Source organism: Molothrus aeneus, chromosome 20 (genome assembly GCF_037042795.1).
Source record: "Molothrus aeneus isolate 106 chromosome 20, BPBGC_Maene_1.0, whole genome shotgun sequence".
NCBI lineage: Eukaryota > Metazoa > Chordata > Aves > Passeriformes > Icteridae > Molothrus > Molothrus aeneus.
Window position 1 is genome coordinate 4,505,439 of NC_089665.1, and position 19,183 is coordinate 4,524,621.

Here is a 19,183-nt window from a genome sequence, read left to right on the forward strand (position 1 = left end):
TTCTGGGACTCTGGCTGGGCCCTCCCAGGGGGCTCCCCTGACTCTCCTGGAGTGGTTTTGTGTCAGGAAAGAGAAATGCACTGAATCTTTTCAGTCTTCAGGTTCTTGTTTATTATTATCTTATCTAGAGTTTTGCACGCTGTCCACACCAGGCTCAGCACGCTGGAAAAGCACCACAAAAATGGCCAACAATCTCTTGGTACGAGGTCTTTTAAAGCTAAACTCTCCAATTCAGAACTGACACCTAGATTATTTCCCTTTTTAACCCAATGACTGATCCCCAAAAGGCCACAATGGGGACTTTTCTGCCCAATTACAAAATGCCACCCAAACCCATTCAGAAGAAGGAAGAAGAAGCCCAGGATGACACCCTGTGCCCTCCATCTTGCTTCCATCCACAACACACTAAAAATCCCAAAGCCTGAATTTCCCAACTAAGTGATACACCTACCCTACTCTCTGTAATCTGTTTCACATTTCTGTGGATTTTAGTCTATTCTGGAGTTTAGGAAACTTTCTCCATGGATGAGGGTCAAAGTCAGTGCTGCCCTGGGGGTCAGGGCATCCCAGAGCAGACAGAGAAACATCCCCAGTGCCCTGGGTTTGCACAGGTAACAACGTGTAAAGGCTGATGGCAGCTCAGCTGGGGCCTGGCAGGACTTTGGGGAGGGGGAAGGAGGTTCCACCTGCCCAGACCCCTTTGGGAAGTCAGGCAGAGCGTGCTGTGTCTCTGATTTAGTGCTGCAGTCAGGCAGTGGGTGCTGTGGCTGTGATGGTTTTCCTCCTGACTTCCCTCTGCTCCCACACAGACCCAAGCTGGGAGCAAGGCTCATCAAAAGGGTTCACTTTTACAGAGGAAAATGAGTTATTGCCTTCCTTTTTGAAGTACTAAAGACCATGTGTCTGCAAGGAGACCTTCTGCAGCACAGCCCAGCAAGGTCCTTATCAATCTTTTGGCTTCCACTTTGTTTGAAAAGCTGTGGATGCTTTGCAAAAATTGACTGTAGCAGTGAAACAGAGAGTGAAGCAACAGCACACGACTGCTGGTGCTGTACACAGGAGAAATGTGCTGATTCCCCCTTTTTTCAAGGTTAATTTAAGTTCAGTTTGATCTCTGTAGCAATCTAATGAACTCAGTTGTTACTATTCGACAATAGCCAGCATCATTTAAAGGTGCTTATGTTTGTTTGGTGGTGTCTGCATTCCTGCTCTGGATTTTGGAGGAAGATCCCTGTTTTGCTGGATGATCTGGATGTGAAGTTGTCTCTCAGCTGTCCATACTGTCTTCTTGTAATGTCCCATTTCACCACAACAACCTGAAGCTGTTTTGAGGAGCACAGTAAGGGTGGGATGGGCACACACTTGTCTGCCAGTGCCAGAGGCTGTTTCCCACTGGATTTTTGCAGGTTTTTCTGCAAAAGCAGATGTGGAATGTCATCTTCCCCACAAGCAGAGCTGGATTTTCCTGCCACAGTGCTGCTCCCTCTGGAGGGAGCTGAAATTGAGGCACTTTGCTGCTTTTGCCCTTTTGAATTTCAGCCCAGAATGACCAAGGTGAGCTCAGGGGATGGCAAGGGGAAAACCAGCTTGAGTTTTCTTCTTTCCTGACTCCTCTTCAGCTTTTATTGCAGCCCCCCTAAAACTGGGGATAAAACCAGCAATGGTCTCATCTTTCCTATTACAAGGCTGAGCTGGTTCATCCAAATTGTAAGATCAGCGTCCAAATGAGGTAATAAAAGTAACCCTCTGATTTTAGTAATATGAGAGTTGGATCAGAAGGTGAGAAGCAAAAATAAACACAGAGCAAATGGAATGAAAAATGACTCATTAGGGACCAGTGCTTTTATTGCCCTTGGGGAGGAGAGAGGCTGAGCCATGGCTCAACTGCAGCACAACCAACTCTTCAGGTGCCTCACACCTTCCTGTGCTGCCCCAGGATGGCCTTGTGCCTGCAGGAGGGGTTTCTGCAGGGAGGGAGGTGAAGGCAGATGGAATCAGGCTCCATCCCCATCCCCTGTTTCCAGCTACCACCTTGTCCCCCCAGGATGGAGCTCATGTGCTCACCAGACCACTGAGTGCCAGAGTTCTGAGCTTGACTGATGGTGCTGAGCTGGAAATGCACAGAGCACAGGACCTGGGCCAGGGAGGATGGCAACCACCCTGGGCTCCAGAACAAGAAATGGTGTGGACTGGAGGAAAAGTGCCTCCTCCCCAAGCCCCAACATGCCAACCAGCTTTTCTCTCCTGTGACATCTTATTTTACACCCCCACAATACCCCTGACCCCATGAGAGCCTCATTGGTGGGACGGCAGAGCAAACCCTGCTTTTATTTCATAGCAAAGGCTTCTCAAAGAGCAAACCCTGCTTTTATTTCATAGCAAAGGCTTCCCAAAGAGCAAACCCTGCTTTTATTTCATAGCAAAGGCTTCCCAAAGAGCAAACCCTGCTTTTATTTCATAGCAAAGTTTCACTTAAGCCAGCACAGCCCCTTAGTGGAAGTGTGTTCAGCCCTTCCTGGGTTTCCTGAGCCTGGTGCTGCCCTCCTGTGTCACAGGACTGAGTCCAGACAAACCTGGGGAGTGACAGCATTGCCCATGGCAGAAAGGGCTGGAAAGGGAGCAGGGCTGGAAGGAATGCAGGCAGGGATGGAAGGAGAGCAGGGCTGCAGGCAGGGATGGAAGGAGAGCAGGGCTGCAGGCAGGGATGGAAGTGGAGCTGGCAGATTTGCAGGCAGGGCTGCAAGCAGCTGCACACAAATTCCTGCTCATTTTTCTCTCCCATTTTCTCTAAATAAGCACCACCAGAGAGCTCTGGGCAGTATTAATCCCAGGTTTGGGCTGGAGTTGGAGTGCAGTGCTTGATCTGAGCTGATCTAAGCCAGCCTTATCTCCTGACACAGCTCTTGTGAAGCTCGTGGCATTTCACTTCCAGCTTTAATGCCTGGAGATAGCATTACATATCCAGTGTCTGATTGATTCATTGTGTGATTGATAAATGACATGCATAGTTTTTGCATGAAAACAGCCCTTGTAATGTGATCCCCCACACAGAAGATTCTGAAAGGTTTTAAAGAAAATCTTTGTAGAGTGCAAAGAATTTGATCAATTCATTGCTATTTTTCTGAAATCAGCCCATTTATTTAGGAGAGATCACCAACAGCACCTTCACTACTTTGTCTTTGAATGGCAAAAGATCATAACTTGGAGTTTTAATGTGATCATTGTATGAAATGTTTCTGTATTTCCCTCTTCTCCCAGGCAGTTACATTAAATACTGGCAGCTGTCTGGGATGTTTTATGGGGTTTGTCTTTCCTTTCTCTGATAGACAATAAAACAATTCCCTGCTGTAGGGGAGGAATATTTGGAAGATAGCAAATGTTTCATGGTGCTGTGACATGGCAGAGCGATTGGGAGGGGAACCAGAACTGCCTGGCTGTGAGGCTGCTGCTGGCTCTGCAGGGTGGACATGAGCAGTTGCTTGATACTTCAAGGACTTCCATGGATTTTCCATGTTCTGTATGCGATAGCTATGAGCAGGTATTTCCTTTCCTTTCTGAACAGGAAGGTATTGTTGTTATGATGATGATGATGATGATGATGATGATGATGATGATGATGATGATGATGATTATTATTATTATTCCCTAAGGTTTCCTAATGGCTCTGTGCAGAATCTGTTTCTCCAGCTCCAGCAGTACACACTGAATTTAAGGAGAATTTGTGTTGTTTCACAGGTTGCTATATAATATCTGTCTGGTTTCTGGTAGCAGTAACAACATGGAATCAATCCCTGTAAAATTTCTAATTTAATGCTGAATTTTGAGTAACTTAATGACTCAAATATCCCTAAGAATAAAATCCAACTTCCTAACTGATTCTTACAAGAAGGAGCCATGAATCAAAACTGGGTGGGCAAACCGAATTTTGTGTAACTTTGCATCCATCTCTTGCTTTTTAGCTGCTCTGCAACAATCCTGATGATGAGGCAGTTTGGGTACTGACCCTTCTCTCATTTAGGCATCCTGCTGTCTTTCAGAATGATGGTTAAAATCCTTTCCTCCTAAAGTCTAGTGATTTTTGGACCTTATTTCTTATCACTGTTGGATTGAAGGAGCAGTCTGTCCCCTAAGACTGTTTCATGTGTTTGGCCAATGCTGGAAATCGTTTGCCAGAACAACAAAAAGGCTGCAAAGGCCTCCTCATCCACCATTCCCTCCCACAAAGTCTTTTTGTTACAAGTTTGGCTTTTTTAGTCAAATGGATTTAATATTTTCATAAAATAACTTTGGAAAATTCTCTTTTCCTGACACGCAGCTCAAGTTTGCCAAGCAAATCCAATGTCTGCATTAGGAGATACTTTTGGTGTGTTTAATACCTGGGAACACTGTTTACAAGCTTGGATTTTTAAAGAGAAATACATTTGTGGATGAAGAGTAGGCTTTGTCAAGGGAGGTGTGTGAGGAGCCCAAGGGATGTGCTCAGATCCTTTTGGAATTCGGTGTCCAAACATTCAAATTTCTATTTGATTCTAATCAGAAATTCTATGGGAGCTGCAGAAGTAAAGTACCACTGTGAGATAAAAACAACTTTGGGTCCTTCTTCTTTCAACATGCACCAAGGTGAGCCAGGAAAGGCCCAATGTCCTCACCTTTTCCCTCGCTCTGCTCTCTCCCAGCAGCTTTTAGAGCTCTGTGGAGGAGAAGAGCACACAAGGCACCTGAGCCTGCTTGAGGTGAACCCCTGAGCTGATCCCTCCTCACCTGGGGGAAGCAGAGCTGATCCCAAAAGCATTGCTGGGCACAGGAGGCACTTGGTCAAGACTAAATTCACCTCAGGCTGGGCTGGGTTCACATCCCCGGTGCTCCTACATCCCCAGGAGGCCTCAGCAACACCTGGGGCAGAGGAATTGTGTGATTTTGAGGGCGGAAGGTTATAGCTCCCATGTATCTTTATATGGTGTTACAATGGTGAATCTGATTTCACTCTGAGCTCCCTTGTGTGCTTTGTGTACAGAATTGCTGGATCCTCTCCACATCTGGCTCCTGTGTTAGGCTGGGGGTCTCAGCAGCAGAGTAAATCCCACTGGGGAGCACATTCAGAGGAGCTCCCCAGTGCCTCAGTGGAGCACAGCCAATGCTTCCCTCCAGCTGTTCTCTCAAGCAAAGCCTCCAGGGTCTGAGGAGCTGCTGAACAGTGCCTGTGTTTTGTCTGAGCTGCGAGGGCAGCTGGGCTTTTGTGTCTTCTCTGCCCTGATACCCCTCCAGAAGGTACCTGCTGAGGAAAGAGTTGCATTTTCCATCCTGATTTTGGAAATCTGGTTGCTCTCTTTGTAGAAAGAACAAGAACTGTGCTACCTGATGGAAGCCTTTATCCATGTTTCTGTCTTCCATGCTTTATCTGATGACACAAACCTCACCTTTTGCTCTGCACTGAGTCACTACAATGTCATCAGCTAGTGCTTTCCCCATAATTTATCAATGCAACTTCTCCATGCACTAATAATCTTGTCCCTTTGGCCAAAGCCTCTAAGATGTTGTAAGTTTGAAGTCACCCAGATTCTCTGGGCACCCAGTTCCTCAGGACACTTACTGGATGTCTTTTGGCTTTTGAAACCAAGCACTTGTGTCTGTGCTGGAGCCCTTTGTTCACAGGTCCCACTTTGCTTTGAGAGAGAGACCTTCCCCATCACATTTTGTCAAACTCCCTGTTTAGATCTGTCTTGATGAATGATTAAAAAACTCTTATATTGCCAAATAATTTGCTATGAAGAAAGATCTGTCCAACAAGTTATGTAATTTACCATTATTAATCAACTTGTGTCTCCACAAGATCAAGGGAACCTTACTTTACACTGGAATTTTTAGCTGATGAGTTGGATTCATGCAGTTTCTTTTCCTCCTTTTTAGAGAGGGATGGAAGGGAGTTAATTCCACCAACGCTTCAAGAGACTAAATATCCCCTGTTTATTAATTAATAATATCCATCTGGATTTTTATCCAAAGAAAAAAGCATTCTGAGGCCTGTCATATCAACTTTTAAATCTTTGGAAGCCTAGCTGCTCTTCCCTTGTTTCTAACACCTACCTAGTTACAGGACATCAGGAATGTGAGCAGAGGACAGATGATGGGAGGAGGCTGCCTTTGTGAAATCTTTTTTTGATGAGTGGGAACAACAAAAACAGGGTTCTGGAAAGCCACTACAAGCCAAAAAACATCCTCTGACACCGAACATCTCCAGAAGATGAAAACCATCCTCCCATTTCCATTGTCCCTGGCCTGAGCTTTTGATCTGACGCAAGAAATGTGGTATTTGTCTGAAGTTGAGAAAGTTTATGCTGGCAAATAGAGAAGGAGGAGGTGGGTTGAGTAAGCTGGGACTGAGCTCCAGGCACACAACGCTCGTGTCCCCGCGGAGGTCCGGGAGCGGAGCGGGATCCTCAGCCAGGATCCACAGCCCTGGGAGTGGAGCAGGAGCCAGAGCCTGCCCTGGGAGCCTGGTGGGTCTGGGAGCCCCAGGGTGACCCCACAGCCTCTGGAGCTGGGCCTGAGCCTTGCTCACTTGTGCTTCTTTCTCATAAAGAGATGTTAGTAAAACAATTACATAGCCTTGTCAAGACTAAATTGCCGGTGAAAACCCAGCACATCTCTACCTAAACATGGCCAACCACTCACAACTTAACTTCCAAGACAATTCCTCACCTATCATAGAAGAACTGATAGGATTCCATGACCAGGCCCTAATGGTTGCACTGGCCATCTGCAGCCTAGTCCTCTACCTATTAACCCACATACTTACAGAAAAACTGTCATCAAGTACAGCTGATGCACAAGGAATGGTCCCCATGATGGTCCCCATGTTCTGAGCGCTCCTGCGGCCGGCGCGGCTCCCGCACGCTGTTGGCAGCAGAGGTGGCTCCATCTCAGTCCCTTCCAGCCTCCTGACCCAGCCCAGCTGGGTCTGACCTGGGTCTGAGCCAGAGACAAACCCTCTCTTGCCAGAGGCTCCAGTTCAGCACAGCCATTAGGCTAATTTGAATTTTTCCTTCCATACATGCAGAAAGACAGAAGTTTGAGTGTTTTGCTGAGTTGAGGCTGTCCTTCAACTTGGAGTGCACATTGCAAGGTGGGAAGGGGACGGTTTTTTGTATCCTGCAGGGATCTGCTGTCCTGCACCACAGGCAGCAACCATTGTCCTCCTCTCTGCCTTCCCTGGTGGCTGGAGGGTGACATCATCCAGGGCTGCAAGACATATTTCATTTATCTGGTGGCATGAGGATGTTTCCTGCCTCCATTCTTCATGGAGGCAGAACTTTTGTGTTGGAAGTCGTAGCAGCAGCACAGGTGGGCACTGCTTGCAATGAGGATTCCCTGTGAAAACCACACATTCTTCCCTTGATTTTATCCCTCTCTCTACCTCAACCCTATTGCCTAGAAAATACCAAGATTTTAGTACTGAGACTTTAATACACTGCACATTTTGCTAATTTTCTTTCTGGCTGTGAGCCTCTGTGGTATCATTTTCCAGCAGTTTACTCAGAGGGCTCGAAACTTTCTTTTTTTTTTGTTTAATGAAAGTGGGAATTCTCCTCAAGTCCCCTGACTACAGCAATGGCAGCCTTAAGAAAAACAGAACGTGACAGAAAGTGGATGAATGGCTCCAGTGCTATTGCAATAATGTGTAAGGAGCCCATTTGTGCTCTGTGCTGTGTGAGCTGTGAGAGGACACTCCTTGTTGAAAGAGCTGTGTGTAGTTTGAGATTTTTGAATGTGACTAAATCCCTTGTGCTTCTCCTTCTTTAGCTTGGCTCTGCGGATCTCACGGATGTGAGACCTCTCCTCTTTCTGCTTTATTTCTTTTGGGCATTTTTCAGTCCTAATCATAAAAACTAGAATTTCTCAGCAATTTCAAGTCTGGAGACTTCCTGACCTGTATCATTTCGTGCCCAGGGAAAATAAACTTGTTCCTATGGTTTGAGCCTTAATGACTGCAAAGTATATATAGTCAATTTATAACAGCACATGCTGGATTATCCTGTGCATGGCTTTACAGCTTTTACAGCATTTATCAGCAGAGTGCTCATTTCAAACATGTTGTTTTAATGAAAAGGATACCGTTGCCACTGTTTTGTGTTGATTATGTGGTAACACATTTTTATTATCACCCATAAAAATGATTTGGAGCCGTTCCACTCCAGATGCGACCTTGGGCAGAGCTGCAAGGGCCACGGGCCCCTGTGCTTTTCTAGGCCCTGACCATGGCTGCAGGGATTTAACATCCCTGTTCCCACAGCTCTGCAGAACACTGGCCAAGACAGCCCCTGGGTGCCCCTTCCTCACAGCAGGAGCATCCCAGCCCTGGCCTGGCTGCAGCCCCTCTAATTTGCCACCTCCGGGGTTACTCTGCCTCTCTACCCGAGCACATTTTGGCAACATCCAGACGTTTGCTGGGGAAGTGAAAGGATGATATAATAAATAATATAAAGTGATGCAGAAAAGGTCTTCAGCTCACACTTGAGTCCCATGGCAGTGGAAGTTAAGCACAGTTATGGTAAGGCACATGCTTAAGTGTTTGTTGAACTGATAACACGTTTCCTGGAAAGTCTGAGGAACAAATCATTGGGTAGGAGCAGAGAGTGCAAGAGGCAGATGGAACTGATTCCTTCCTGCCTGGCATCAGTCAAACCTGGTTAAGAAAACATAGTGACCTACCTCCATTTTGCTGTACTCAGAAAGCAGGACTCTGGATCTGTAAATAAAGATCCTCGCAATAAAGGAAGAATTTTGCTTGTTTGCAAGAGTGAGGTTCAGTTCCCTTGCACTTAACCCAGCTCCCAGTTTAATTAGTTTCTGATTCACCCCCATCAGGCCAGTACATTCTGCAGGAAGTTCATCATTCCTGGCGCTGCTGCAGTGCTGGCTCTCACCAGGCCTTGCAATAAAGAAGTGATAAACCTTGTAATAATTGCAAGTTAAAAACAAACAAGCGGAGCCAAGTCACTCTCATTTATAATTGCAGTGTGACTTCATTATGTAAAGACAACACAGTGAGTAAAGGCTGAAACTTCCAGGGATTTAATGGAAAGTTTGAGCCATATTCCCTTTTATTTCCCTTATCCCTAAATTAGTATTGCTTAGGTGGTTTTCAAACAGAAAACGATGATGCTGTAACAAACCTCAGTGCTGCATGCCTGGAAAAATGTTCCCATGTTAGAGACCAACTCCCAATTTCACAGAGGCTACCAGTGGGCAGGGAGCAGAGCCTGAGGGACAGCCTGGACCATATGGGGAATGTGGGGTCACTTTGCCAAGGAGAGAAGGTTGTAAATGGCCCAAACACCTCAGGGATGCCTGCTGGGATGTGGGTTTGTTTGAAGGTTGTGTGTTTGCAAGGCCTAGAAACAGCTGTGAGTTTTAATAATATCCTATTGCTTCTAAGCAGAGCTCCTTGAGTAAATAGACTGCTTTCTTTTATTTATTTTTTTAAAGTTGCTTCAAAGTTTAAGTACTTCAATTTTCTAAAAGCTTAATATTCTTCATCATCTTTAATTCAGTTGATATTTGTGCCTTTACAAGCAGTACTTGTCCTCAGTTTGCTACCCTGGGCTTTCAGGTACAGCCCTTCACCTCATCCCTGCTGTCAGTAATTTCTGATTTTCTGGCTCTGTGTTTGAACACCAGGGAAATGCTGTGTCCCTGACAGCAGCTTCAGTCCCTGGCCTCATGTTTCTCACTAGGGACACAATCCCATGTGAGGCCAGGTCCCTCTGGAGGCAGTGAATTCCTCCCCAAGGAGGGTGTGTGTGGGACACACTCACAATTAACACAGCAGGTTCCTGGCTAATTGATACTGGTTTCCTAAAACCAATGAAGCTTTTATGCCAAAATCCCGTGGTCTGTGAGCAGAGTTATTCCCAGCCCTGTCTGGCAAGAAGAGGAGTTTAGGATGTCCTCAGGAACTGAGACCGTGTCTGAAACCATCCAGGTCAGAGATTATGGAATATTCTGAGTTGGAAGGGACCCAAAAGGACAATCCAGTCTAACTCTTAAGGGAAGGTCCCATGTGGGGGCTGAACCCATGTCCTGGTTTGAAAAGACAGGTGTCTGCTAAGGAAGGCAGGAGGCTGCCTTGAAATGGAAATTGTAAACCCCCTCCCTCTGAATTATTATAATTTTGAAATTAAGAGGCTCTCAGGCAAAGATATGAGAATAGGAATAACCATTTTTAATAGGAAAACTAAAAATAGAAAGGCAATAGTACAAAAAAAACCCCAACCCTGCCAGAATCAGAGCAGTCCCTGTCCCCTGTGTGCCAGGGGGGTGGCACAGCCCCATCCCATGGGGGCTCAGCCCTCCTGCAGTGCCAGCTGTGGCTCTGCTGGAGCAGGGATCCTGCACAAGGGGGGAGTTTTCCTCTGCAGCTCCAGGGCTGCTGGAGATGGGCCTGGGCTCCCTCTGGCAATGCAGGGCAGCAGAAAGCTGCTCCTCTGGGAATGCACTGGGCAAAGGCTGCTGTGCTGTCCCAAACCTCAGATTGTATCCAGGTAGGAATGCTTGGCTCTGTTGTAGTTGAAACTGAGTCAATACAAAGCAACACTCAGTTTTCAGAAGGCTTCAAACTGTTTTTATTATAGCATGCATGTTTTTTATACATTCTTGCAAAACTCATAAGTTTATGCTTTACTCATTGGTCAGCAAAGACAAACAAAGTACTATTGGAACAGGCAGGTGCAGGTATCTCTTATTTATCCTTCTCTCTTTCTTGGTTTCTATGTCAACAACCTAGGTAGAAAATTCTTTCAGGGGTAAACATGGATCCTCTTATCAAACTTCTCTGTGGCTCACAGAAGTCGCTGTAAAACCTCTTCCACATGGCTCCTCCCCTGGGTGGAGCATCTCCCCATGGGATGATGGAATTGGATCAGCCATGCAGGGACACTCACTGGCCATGGACAGAAGAGATCTCCTGGAGGGAGGATGGGTTGTGGAAGAGATAAACTGCCCAATGAACAGTAGATAACTGCCCTGTCGGAATTCAGGACATCCCTCTGGCTGTCCTGGACTGCCAAGACCCCTGCCGGGGGGCTCAGAGACTCTGGCACAGAGCCCAAGACCCCTGTGGTTTTGATTATCACCCATGGAACAAATTACCAACCTTAAATGAAGATCAGCAAGCCATGACAGTTTAAGCAGAATGATAGTGAATTTATCACGGGGTGAAAAAGTAGATTTTTGGGGTTTTGGTATGGGGGTTCAGGAGGCAAGATGGAGGAATCTGGGCATGTCCAGCCTTTCTCCTCCTTCTTCTTGGCCTCCATCTTCTGCTGTGATGGTGGCACTTTTAGATTGGTTTAGAGTAGAAGCTCACTGTCTAACATAGGTGATAGGTATTGGGAAGGAATTGTAAATATTGTACATGTAGCTTTTAGTATAAAAAGATAACAGCACCCTGAGGGAGGCAGAGTGCCTCAGACTGTCTTGCTGAGTGAACCTCTGCTAGACAAGAGAAAAAATTTTATAGATAAGATACAATAAACAACCTTGAGACCGAGAACTGAAAAACTCTGACTCCTTCTTCGAACACCAGGCTGAGAAAAAAGACTTTCTAACATATCTCAAAGTCACTCTAACCAGCTAGAGACCCCGAGACTGCCCCAGCTCTGACAGATGGCAATAGAATACACACCCCCATCTCCAACCAAAGACAAGCCACAGCTCTGGGCTTGTGAGCCCCTTGCTGTGGGAGCCAGCTGACCTGTGTGTGTGGGTTGCCCTGTGCAGATCCTGCTGCTGGAGGCTGCAGAGAGGAGCCCAGCCCTGGAGAACAACCTGCCCATCACGGGCACCACGGCCACGTGGGACCAGGAGCTGCTGCCCGACGCCTTTCCCCTGCTGAACCCCGGCACCGTCCTCAGGAAGAACGGGGCAGCTGTTGGTAAGCCTGGCCTGCTCTCACCAAATCACCCATCCTACAAACACCATGCCTAAAAAGGAGTTTGAGTCTGCTCTACCCTTGGGAGCTGCAGAGGAGAGGGGTTGGGAGGTCTCTGCCCATCCCTGAGTTCAGCCAGAGCAGAGCAGGGATATGCTTGGAAAAAATCCATTGAAGCTGCATTATGCCTGTGGCAGCCACAATTTCTGTTGGCACAAACATCTGCTGGGAGCTGGATTTGGGTCTGTTTGAGTTCTGTTAACCCCAGCAGGGCCACTGTGCCTGCCTGTGTGTTTCAGTGGGTTTGTTTAAAGTTTTTTAAGGATTTTGAGGCCTGGACACATCAAAACATTCCTCAGGAAACTCCAGAGAGCCATCAGGATCACAGTGGGACAGTTCCTGCTTACCTACAAAGCACCAAATGCAGTGTTTCCCAGTCTGGGAGCAGTGCTGGGGGGTAGAGCAATGGACTGCATGGGTTATCCTTGGTTTTATTAGGACAAAAAACTTTCCCATGAATAGCAGCATCAGTTGCAGTCTGCTTTGTATTTTCTAAACTTGCCATAAACACAATGGGCTGTTTTATGATCCCTCTTGTGGCATGAAAAAAAAATACACTTATAAGAAACTCTCCCTCTGAGCCCACTTGGCCAGACAAATCCCCACACATTGAATTTTCTTGACCTTGGCATCTTTTTTCAAGATCCCTGCTCTCTGCTTCCAAAGCCCTGTCTGTCTGTTGCTTTGCTTGCTCCCAGAGCAGTTCTTTATTCTTTAGGGCCTGGTTTGCTTTTTTTCTTCTTTTTTTTTTCCCCATTTTTTTGGCAGTTTATTATGGCAGCAGACTTGGAGCAACCAAAACAGTCCAGATGTCATCCCTGTTTATGATTTGTCATGATGCCACGACATGGAGGGAGGTTCACTAACAATATGTTCTACAAAATATTCTCAGAACCACAGCCACAGCTGCCAGGAACTGAATTACAGCAGCTTCCCCAGTGTCCATTAGATGCTCATTCTGCCTTTCCCATGTAGTTTGTTTTTGCTGTGGCAGTGGCTGTGCACCTGCACTTTGCTGCACCAAAGTCAGCTCAGGAAAATGCTCTGGGCCTTCCATGCCAGGTCCTGTCCTCATGGAAGTTCCTCACACGCGGTCCTGTTGTTTTGCAGAGAGCCAAAAACTCCACAACTTTGTGAAAGTTGTAAAGCTGGTATGTTTATTACAGTGCTGGACCATGTGGAGATTACTCTCCTCAAAAGACATGCACCTTTGGGAACTTCAGGTCTCTTTTTATCTCCATACAATATGCATACACTTTCACAATAGGTTCACACATATTCATTTTTACGAATTTCGAGTGACATTTGCCGCTAGTTCTTCTTTATCAGAAAGAATTCTTAGGTCAGGTTGACGTGCTCCTTACAGCAGTCTCTCTGTCTCTCTTTATCACCTTTTGTCTCCCCCCCTCCCCTTATCTCTGTCCTTCACTGAAGCAGATTCCCTGAGCCTAGGCCTTGCAGTCAGGCTACACAGCGATGTTTTCTGACCACAGACTCAAAGATGTACATTCCACCTAAATCAAAATGGATTTCTACTCTGGAGAATTTCTACTCTGCCTCACTGTCCTTCTGGGCACAGAGCAGTGGCTGCCTCTCCCCCAGGCTTCTGGCAGTGCTGCCAAGCAGAGCAGCTCCCCTGCAGCACTTTGATCAGCCCATGGTGCAGGGTCAGCACCTCCCACCCCTGCAGCAAGGCCAGGTGGGCACTGGTGGTGATGTCTGAGCTGTGGGTGAGCCTGTGGTGTCAGCCAGATTCCAGGCTGTGTGTGTGTGCTACCAGGTGTTGTCCTTGCTCACTGTTACCCTTTGTTTTTCTGGCCTTGATTTATTTAACCTGGTGTGGAATAATAACTGTGGTGTAATAAAGGAATCAGGAATGCACTGGAGCGTTTGGAGCCAGGCCAGTGTCTTTCAGCAATGAGAAATAATCACTTCAGTGGCTCATTGACACTGCTGGAGCCCCTACCCAGCCTCTGTGGGCTTCAAATTGTTGCTTTGCTCAAGAGCTGTGGGGATATTTCATGGATCTGGGTCCATATTTGTCCTCCTTCCCTCCCCACACCAGTCTGTGTCCATGATTCAAAGCCAGCCAAAAAAACTCAGCGTGGATTTTGGTGAAGGGAACTCCACACAATTTAGGATGGAGGGGAGCTGCTCAGTTTGCATGATTTCAACACCATGCCCTGGCTTTTTGCTCCAAGCTGCCCCCAGGTTCTCCTACAGGGATCTCAGGAGATCTTTCATCATGTGGGATATTGGAGAAGGTGGAAGTCAAACCAAAATCCTGAGTGTCCTGGGTGATTATGTGGAAAGCAAACCCCCTGTGCCTCCCACCCCTTCCCCTGAGCCTTTTGGGAACCATTCCCTACCTTGCCCTGCTCCTGGGTGTTCAGCCAAAATAAATCCCAGCCCTAGCCTGCATGTCACACAGCTGGAGGGACCAAGGGCAGGATGCTGGGGCTGGCACCAAGGTGGGTGACAGGGACAGGATGCTGTGAGCTCTGGAAGGGTTTCTGGATAACCCTGTAGCTCTGGGCTGGCTGATGCCTCTCCAGGCTGAGGTCCAGGAAAACTTGCTACTGTTCATGAGGGTGGTTATTCCTCCTGTGAGTGACAGGGCTGAGAATAGACAATCATTTAAAAGCAATCAGTGCTGTTGAGACAGCTGCAGCACTGGCCTTTCTGATCAGCTTGTTAATCAACAGAATACATTTTTCTGAGTATTAAGAAAATATATATACTCTGGCTGAGCCAGTTGGCAGCAAGAGACTTAATTTTTCATATCTCTCTATTTTTCTCCTATTCTTTTTTTTTATTATTATTATTTTACCCTGTCCTTGAACAGAGCCTAAAGGACCCAGAGGTGCAGAGGAGCAGCTGATACCACAGGGTAAGTTCATAGTTTCTGCTATTTCTCTTTCAAAGCACAAACTGTTGTTGTGCCCAGTCCTGTACTTTTGTCCCAAAAAGCAGAAGGGTCCTGTGGGTCCTGTGGCCAGGAACTCTTTGGAGCCTCACAGATGGAGAGGCTGAGTTTGTTCTTTGGGTTTTCTGAGTTTGTTCTTTGGATGGAGAGGCCAAACCAGTTTTGTCATTCCCCAGCACACAAGGGATGGACAGAAGTGTCTGATGGAGAGCAGATCATGGGAGCACACGTGGCCAGAGCCAGCAGGACGTGTCCTGAGTGATGGGAGAAAACTTCTCTAGCTGGTGTTACCTGCTGGGGGCACCAGGAGCCTCTGGGGATGTCAGGGCATCACTTTCCTGTGCTCCATATACAAACAGAGCAGCTCCTGTGCAGGGAAAACCCAGGGGGAGGAGGGCAGCAGATGGTGTGTTGCAGGTTAATGACAGAGCCAGGGAGAAAATCCAGGTCTCTGCACATCTGATTTGGTTCCCAGCAGTAGATTACTCACCCTCTGCCTTTTAAAAAATAATTTTCCTGTGGTCTTTTACTTCATATTGTTTGGAGGATAAACACTCACCAGGGGTTTCAGCTCTCTGGAAGCAATGCCACTGCAGCAGAGCTGATTTATGCCAGCTGAAGATTTGGCCTCCCCCCTTTTCCCTGAATCTTTCCCTCTTTCTTCCCCCTGTTGCACTTGTCTCTTTTGAGCTGGCAACACCATTTGTCACCAGTATGAGCCCTTGGCTGACTCATTACCCCGTGCTCCCTCTCCAGCCTTTCCTTCAGCTCTTTCCCCTCCAGGGAAGGAAGTGCCAGCTTCTCTAAAGCTCTGCTGCAGCAGTGGCATTGAGGGTGCTGCAGGAAATGATTGCTCTGGGCTGCAGGACCTCATGGGATTGAGTTATAAGGTTGGGCTGAAGGATTGAGGGTGATTTCCACAAGTGAGGGAATGTTCTGGCCCACACTCAGCAGCACAGCAAAACAGTTTCTGCTGTTCTTCCCTCTGTGCTGCAATTTGCTGCAGTGAAGTTTAAATTTTTTAGGGGTAGAAGCTGTTTCCAATGCTGTGAAAAAATGCACTTGATTTCCTAAAAGAGCTCCTGATCAGCTGCCTGGGGTTCCCAGGATAGCATCCCCTGCCAGGGGAGATCCATCCTTCTATCCATAGAAAAGGCTGCAGTTTGTGTCCTGTGGATAAGCAAATTGATCCAAATTGAAATCTGGCCTTAATTCCTTATTCAATACTCAAATTAAATCAGATCTTTATTAATGACTGAATGCAACAAAAGTACAGGCTCACACTCCCACTCAAAGCCATTGAGAAATGTCATTTCCTCAGTCTGCCCAGTTTCATTGTGGATTGAAGGCAGAGAGATTTCATTTTTGTAAGAAAAGCCAGTTTGGACATCTCTGCAAAATGAAAAAAAGAAGTGAGGAAGGGTAATTTTTCCAGGGGGTCTAATATTGGGGGATTATTGCTTTGTTCTGAGAAATTAGGAGTCTGGGGTGATGAGGTTTTGTACTCCAGGTGAGCTATCCCACATCTAGAGTGGGAATTGTACCCAAATGTACAATTGTACACAAATTTGTACACAAATCCTGTGAGCCTTGATGTGGTTGTGCAGCTCTGTTCCCTGGTACCAGCTGGGAAGGTGCTGTCCACCTTCCTTCCTTCCTTCCTTCCTTCCTTCCTTCCTTCCTTCCTTCCTTCCTTCCTTCCTTCCTTCCTTCCTTCCTTCCTTCCTTCCTTCCTTCCTTCCTTCCTTCCTTCCTTCCTTCCTTCCTTCCTTCCTTCCTTCCTTCCTTCCTTCCTTCCTTCCTTCCTTCCTTCCTTCCTTCCTTCCTTCCTTCCTTCCTTCCTTCCTTCCTTCCTTCCTTCCTTCTCTCCCTCCATTCCCACCCATGCTCTCTTTTGAGGGGTCCAGTACCTCTCCTGGTACCTGGGAAGGAGAAAGACACTCCTTAAGAGTTGATCAAACCTTAAATTGTTCTGCTGTGTTGTGGTCATATGTACCACATGGACTAAAATCTGAAATCTGAGTGTGCTGAACTTTGGACTCATCCTGATCCCCCTCTGGCTTTGGGGCTGGCATCTGCCACTGCTTTCACATCCTCTGAGCCCTTTGGTAGCCCAGAAACCAGGAGCCTCTGACAGTTAATGCCTTTATTGTAACCATTAACCACTTAATCTGAGCAGACAGACCCACTTGCCCACACCTCCAGGGCATCAAAGCTTCAGTGCTGTTTGCACAGTGTTTAAATGTCTCTCCATGTGAGGCCAAGATCAGCAGTGCTCTTCTGAACAACACCATAAAATTGCCAAGTGTTGTTGTTATTTTGGCAGTCTGGGGAAAAGAGCATTAAGATTTTATTTAGTGTCACCAGAAGTGGTGACTTTGAGGTCCCTAATGCTGCCTCTGCACCTCTCCTGGGCTTACTGGGGGTCTGACTGGGTGTTGGGGAAGATGGAACAGGAAAGCCTTATCAATATGATTGCCTGGCAAAAGATTTTGAGAATATGGAAGCTATGAGCAAGATTGAAATGAAAGGAAGCTTTGAGATCCCTCAGTTACTGAACAACAGGAAAACAATGGTGTGGCCAGCTGAACGTGATCCCCTTTTGATGGAACAACACCCTCTGCTTGCAGACAGGCCCAAGGGTCAGAGCAGACCCTGCCAGCTGGGCAGAAGGGGCCCAAAGAGGAGTTTTTGGGGTTTAAAATGTAACAGAGTATTGTAATGTAGTGATTCTTATAGGCTGGATGTAACTGCTATAGGATTTGTATCTTGTACTAGATTGGTTAGTGAGAATCAGAATATTTAACACAGAAGAAGATTTATGGTATTGTAACGGGAACTTTGTGTTCTTGCCTTTTACTCTCTTACCTTTTCACTCTCATATGCTTTTACTCTCTTACCCTCTCATCCTCTCTGCCCCTCTCTCCTCTCAGGTCTGCTCTGAGCTGTGGCTGGCAGCTCCCAGCAGGGCCCTGCACCCAGGCCCTTTGCAATAAACCCCAAGTTCCTGACCTGGCTGCAGAGATCTCTGCTCTCCGTCTGTCCTGACCGTGCTACCCCCGTCACTCCTACAACTGGGCTTGCCAAGAAATGTCCCATGGGCTGCAGTCACTGCTCCTGGTGCTGCCCTGGAACCCTGCTCAGTGATGTTCATTACTGACAGCCAGTTCCTGCACAAGGGGGGCATTAATGTCACTTTGGGATTAAAAACCTGTGCACAACACAGAGCCCTGAGAGATGAATGAACTCAGGAGAAACCAGGGAAACAATCACTGATACAGAACTTCTGGGTGGTGTGAATAGAGCAGGTGGGAGACAGGGTCTGATTGTCTTTGGCAAGTCTATTTTGTGTATTTTGGTGCACTGGGATGGCCCAGGAGTTTATGTGTGTCTGGATGAGCCCAGCAAAGGACACCCAGGCCCTGCCAAAGCCATTCAGGCCTCTGGAAGGGGACAGTGTGGGCTCAGTGTAGCTCTGCCCAGCACATCCCAGCTGGGGGTGCACATCCTGCTGACTTTTTGGGGATGGTCTTGTGCATGGGGATGTGCTTTTTCCTTACAGGATTGAAGGAAGAAAAGGAGAAGCAAAGTCCAGTCTGGCTTGTCTGGCTTACCTGCCAGAGAGCTCCTGCCAGCAGTGCCCCCCTGTCAGGGCACTGCTGCATTTCTCCCCTTTGCAGTCCCTCTCCCCTGGTTCTGAGGTTGCTGAAGCCTTTCTGACTCAGCAGTGTCCTAACTTCCAGCTGATTTCCTTTCTGACATTTCCAGGCATTCCAGGCCAGGTTGGTCCCCCGGGCCCGGTTGGCCCCACGGGGCTCCCAGGACCACCAGGGCCCAAAGGAGAGAAGGGACAGCCCGGGGAGAGGGGCCCAGCAGGGCCACCAGGTGAGTCCTGTGACAGGAGGTGCTTCACTCCATACAAATTGGCTGTGACAGCAGCTCAGACAAGGCCAGACACACAAGATTGAGCATCTTCAGTTGGTATCAAATCCATTCCAGTGGGAATTCCCTGGGAGCTGGAATCAGCCAGGAGCTCCCAGGGCAGGCAACCACCTGCAGGAGCAATGGCTGACCCTGGGATTTCCTGTGCAGCAGGAGAGAGCCTGTCCCAGAAAGCTGCAGAGCTGGATCATGTTTCCCCATCCTGCTCAGGAGCTGTAAGAAAGAGCCTGTGACCTGTCAGCCTTTGGAGCAGAGCATTCCCTGCTTAACCCTCTCACTGGGTGCCTGTTTTAACTCCCTTTTTTCTCCACCATTTGTGTCAAGCT

General features: G+C 47.4%; 1 protein-coding gene across 2 annotated transcripts in view; it reads left to right on the forward strand.

The window, feature by feature from the left end:
- COL26A1 (collagen type XXVI alpha 1 chain) overlaps positions 1-19,183 on the forward strand; it is a 167,543-nt gene that overhangs the window by 126,958 nt on the left and 21,402 nt on the right. For both annotated transcript variants that reach the window (XM_066563575.1, XM_066563576.1), the window contains exons 5-7: positions 11,779-11,904; positions 14,960-14,980; positions 18,698-18,800. In XM_066563575.1, coding sequence (XP_066419672.1) covers positions 11,779-11,904; positions 14,960-14,980; positions 18,698-18,800 — 250 coding nt within the window. The remainder of the gene's footprint in view (positions 1-11,778; positions 11,905-14,959; positions 14,981-18,697; positions 18,801-19,183) is intronic.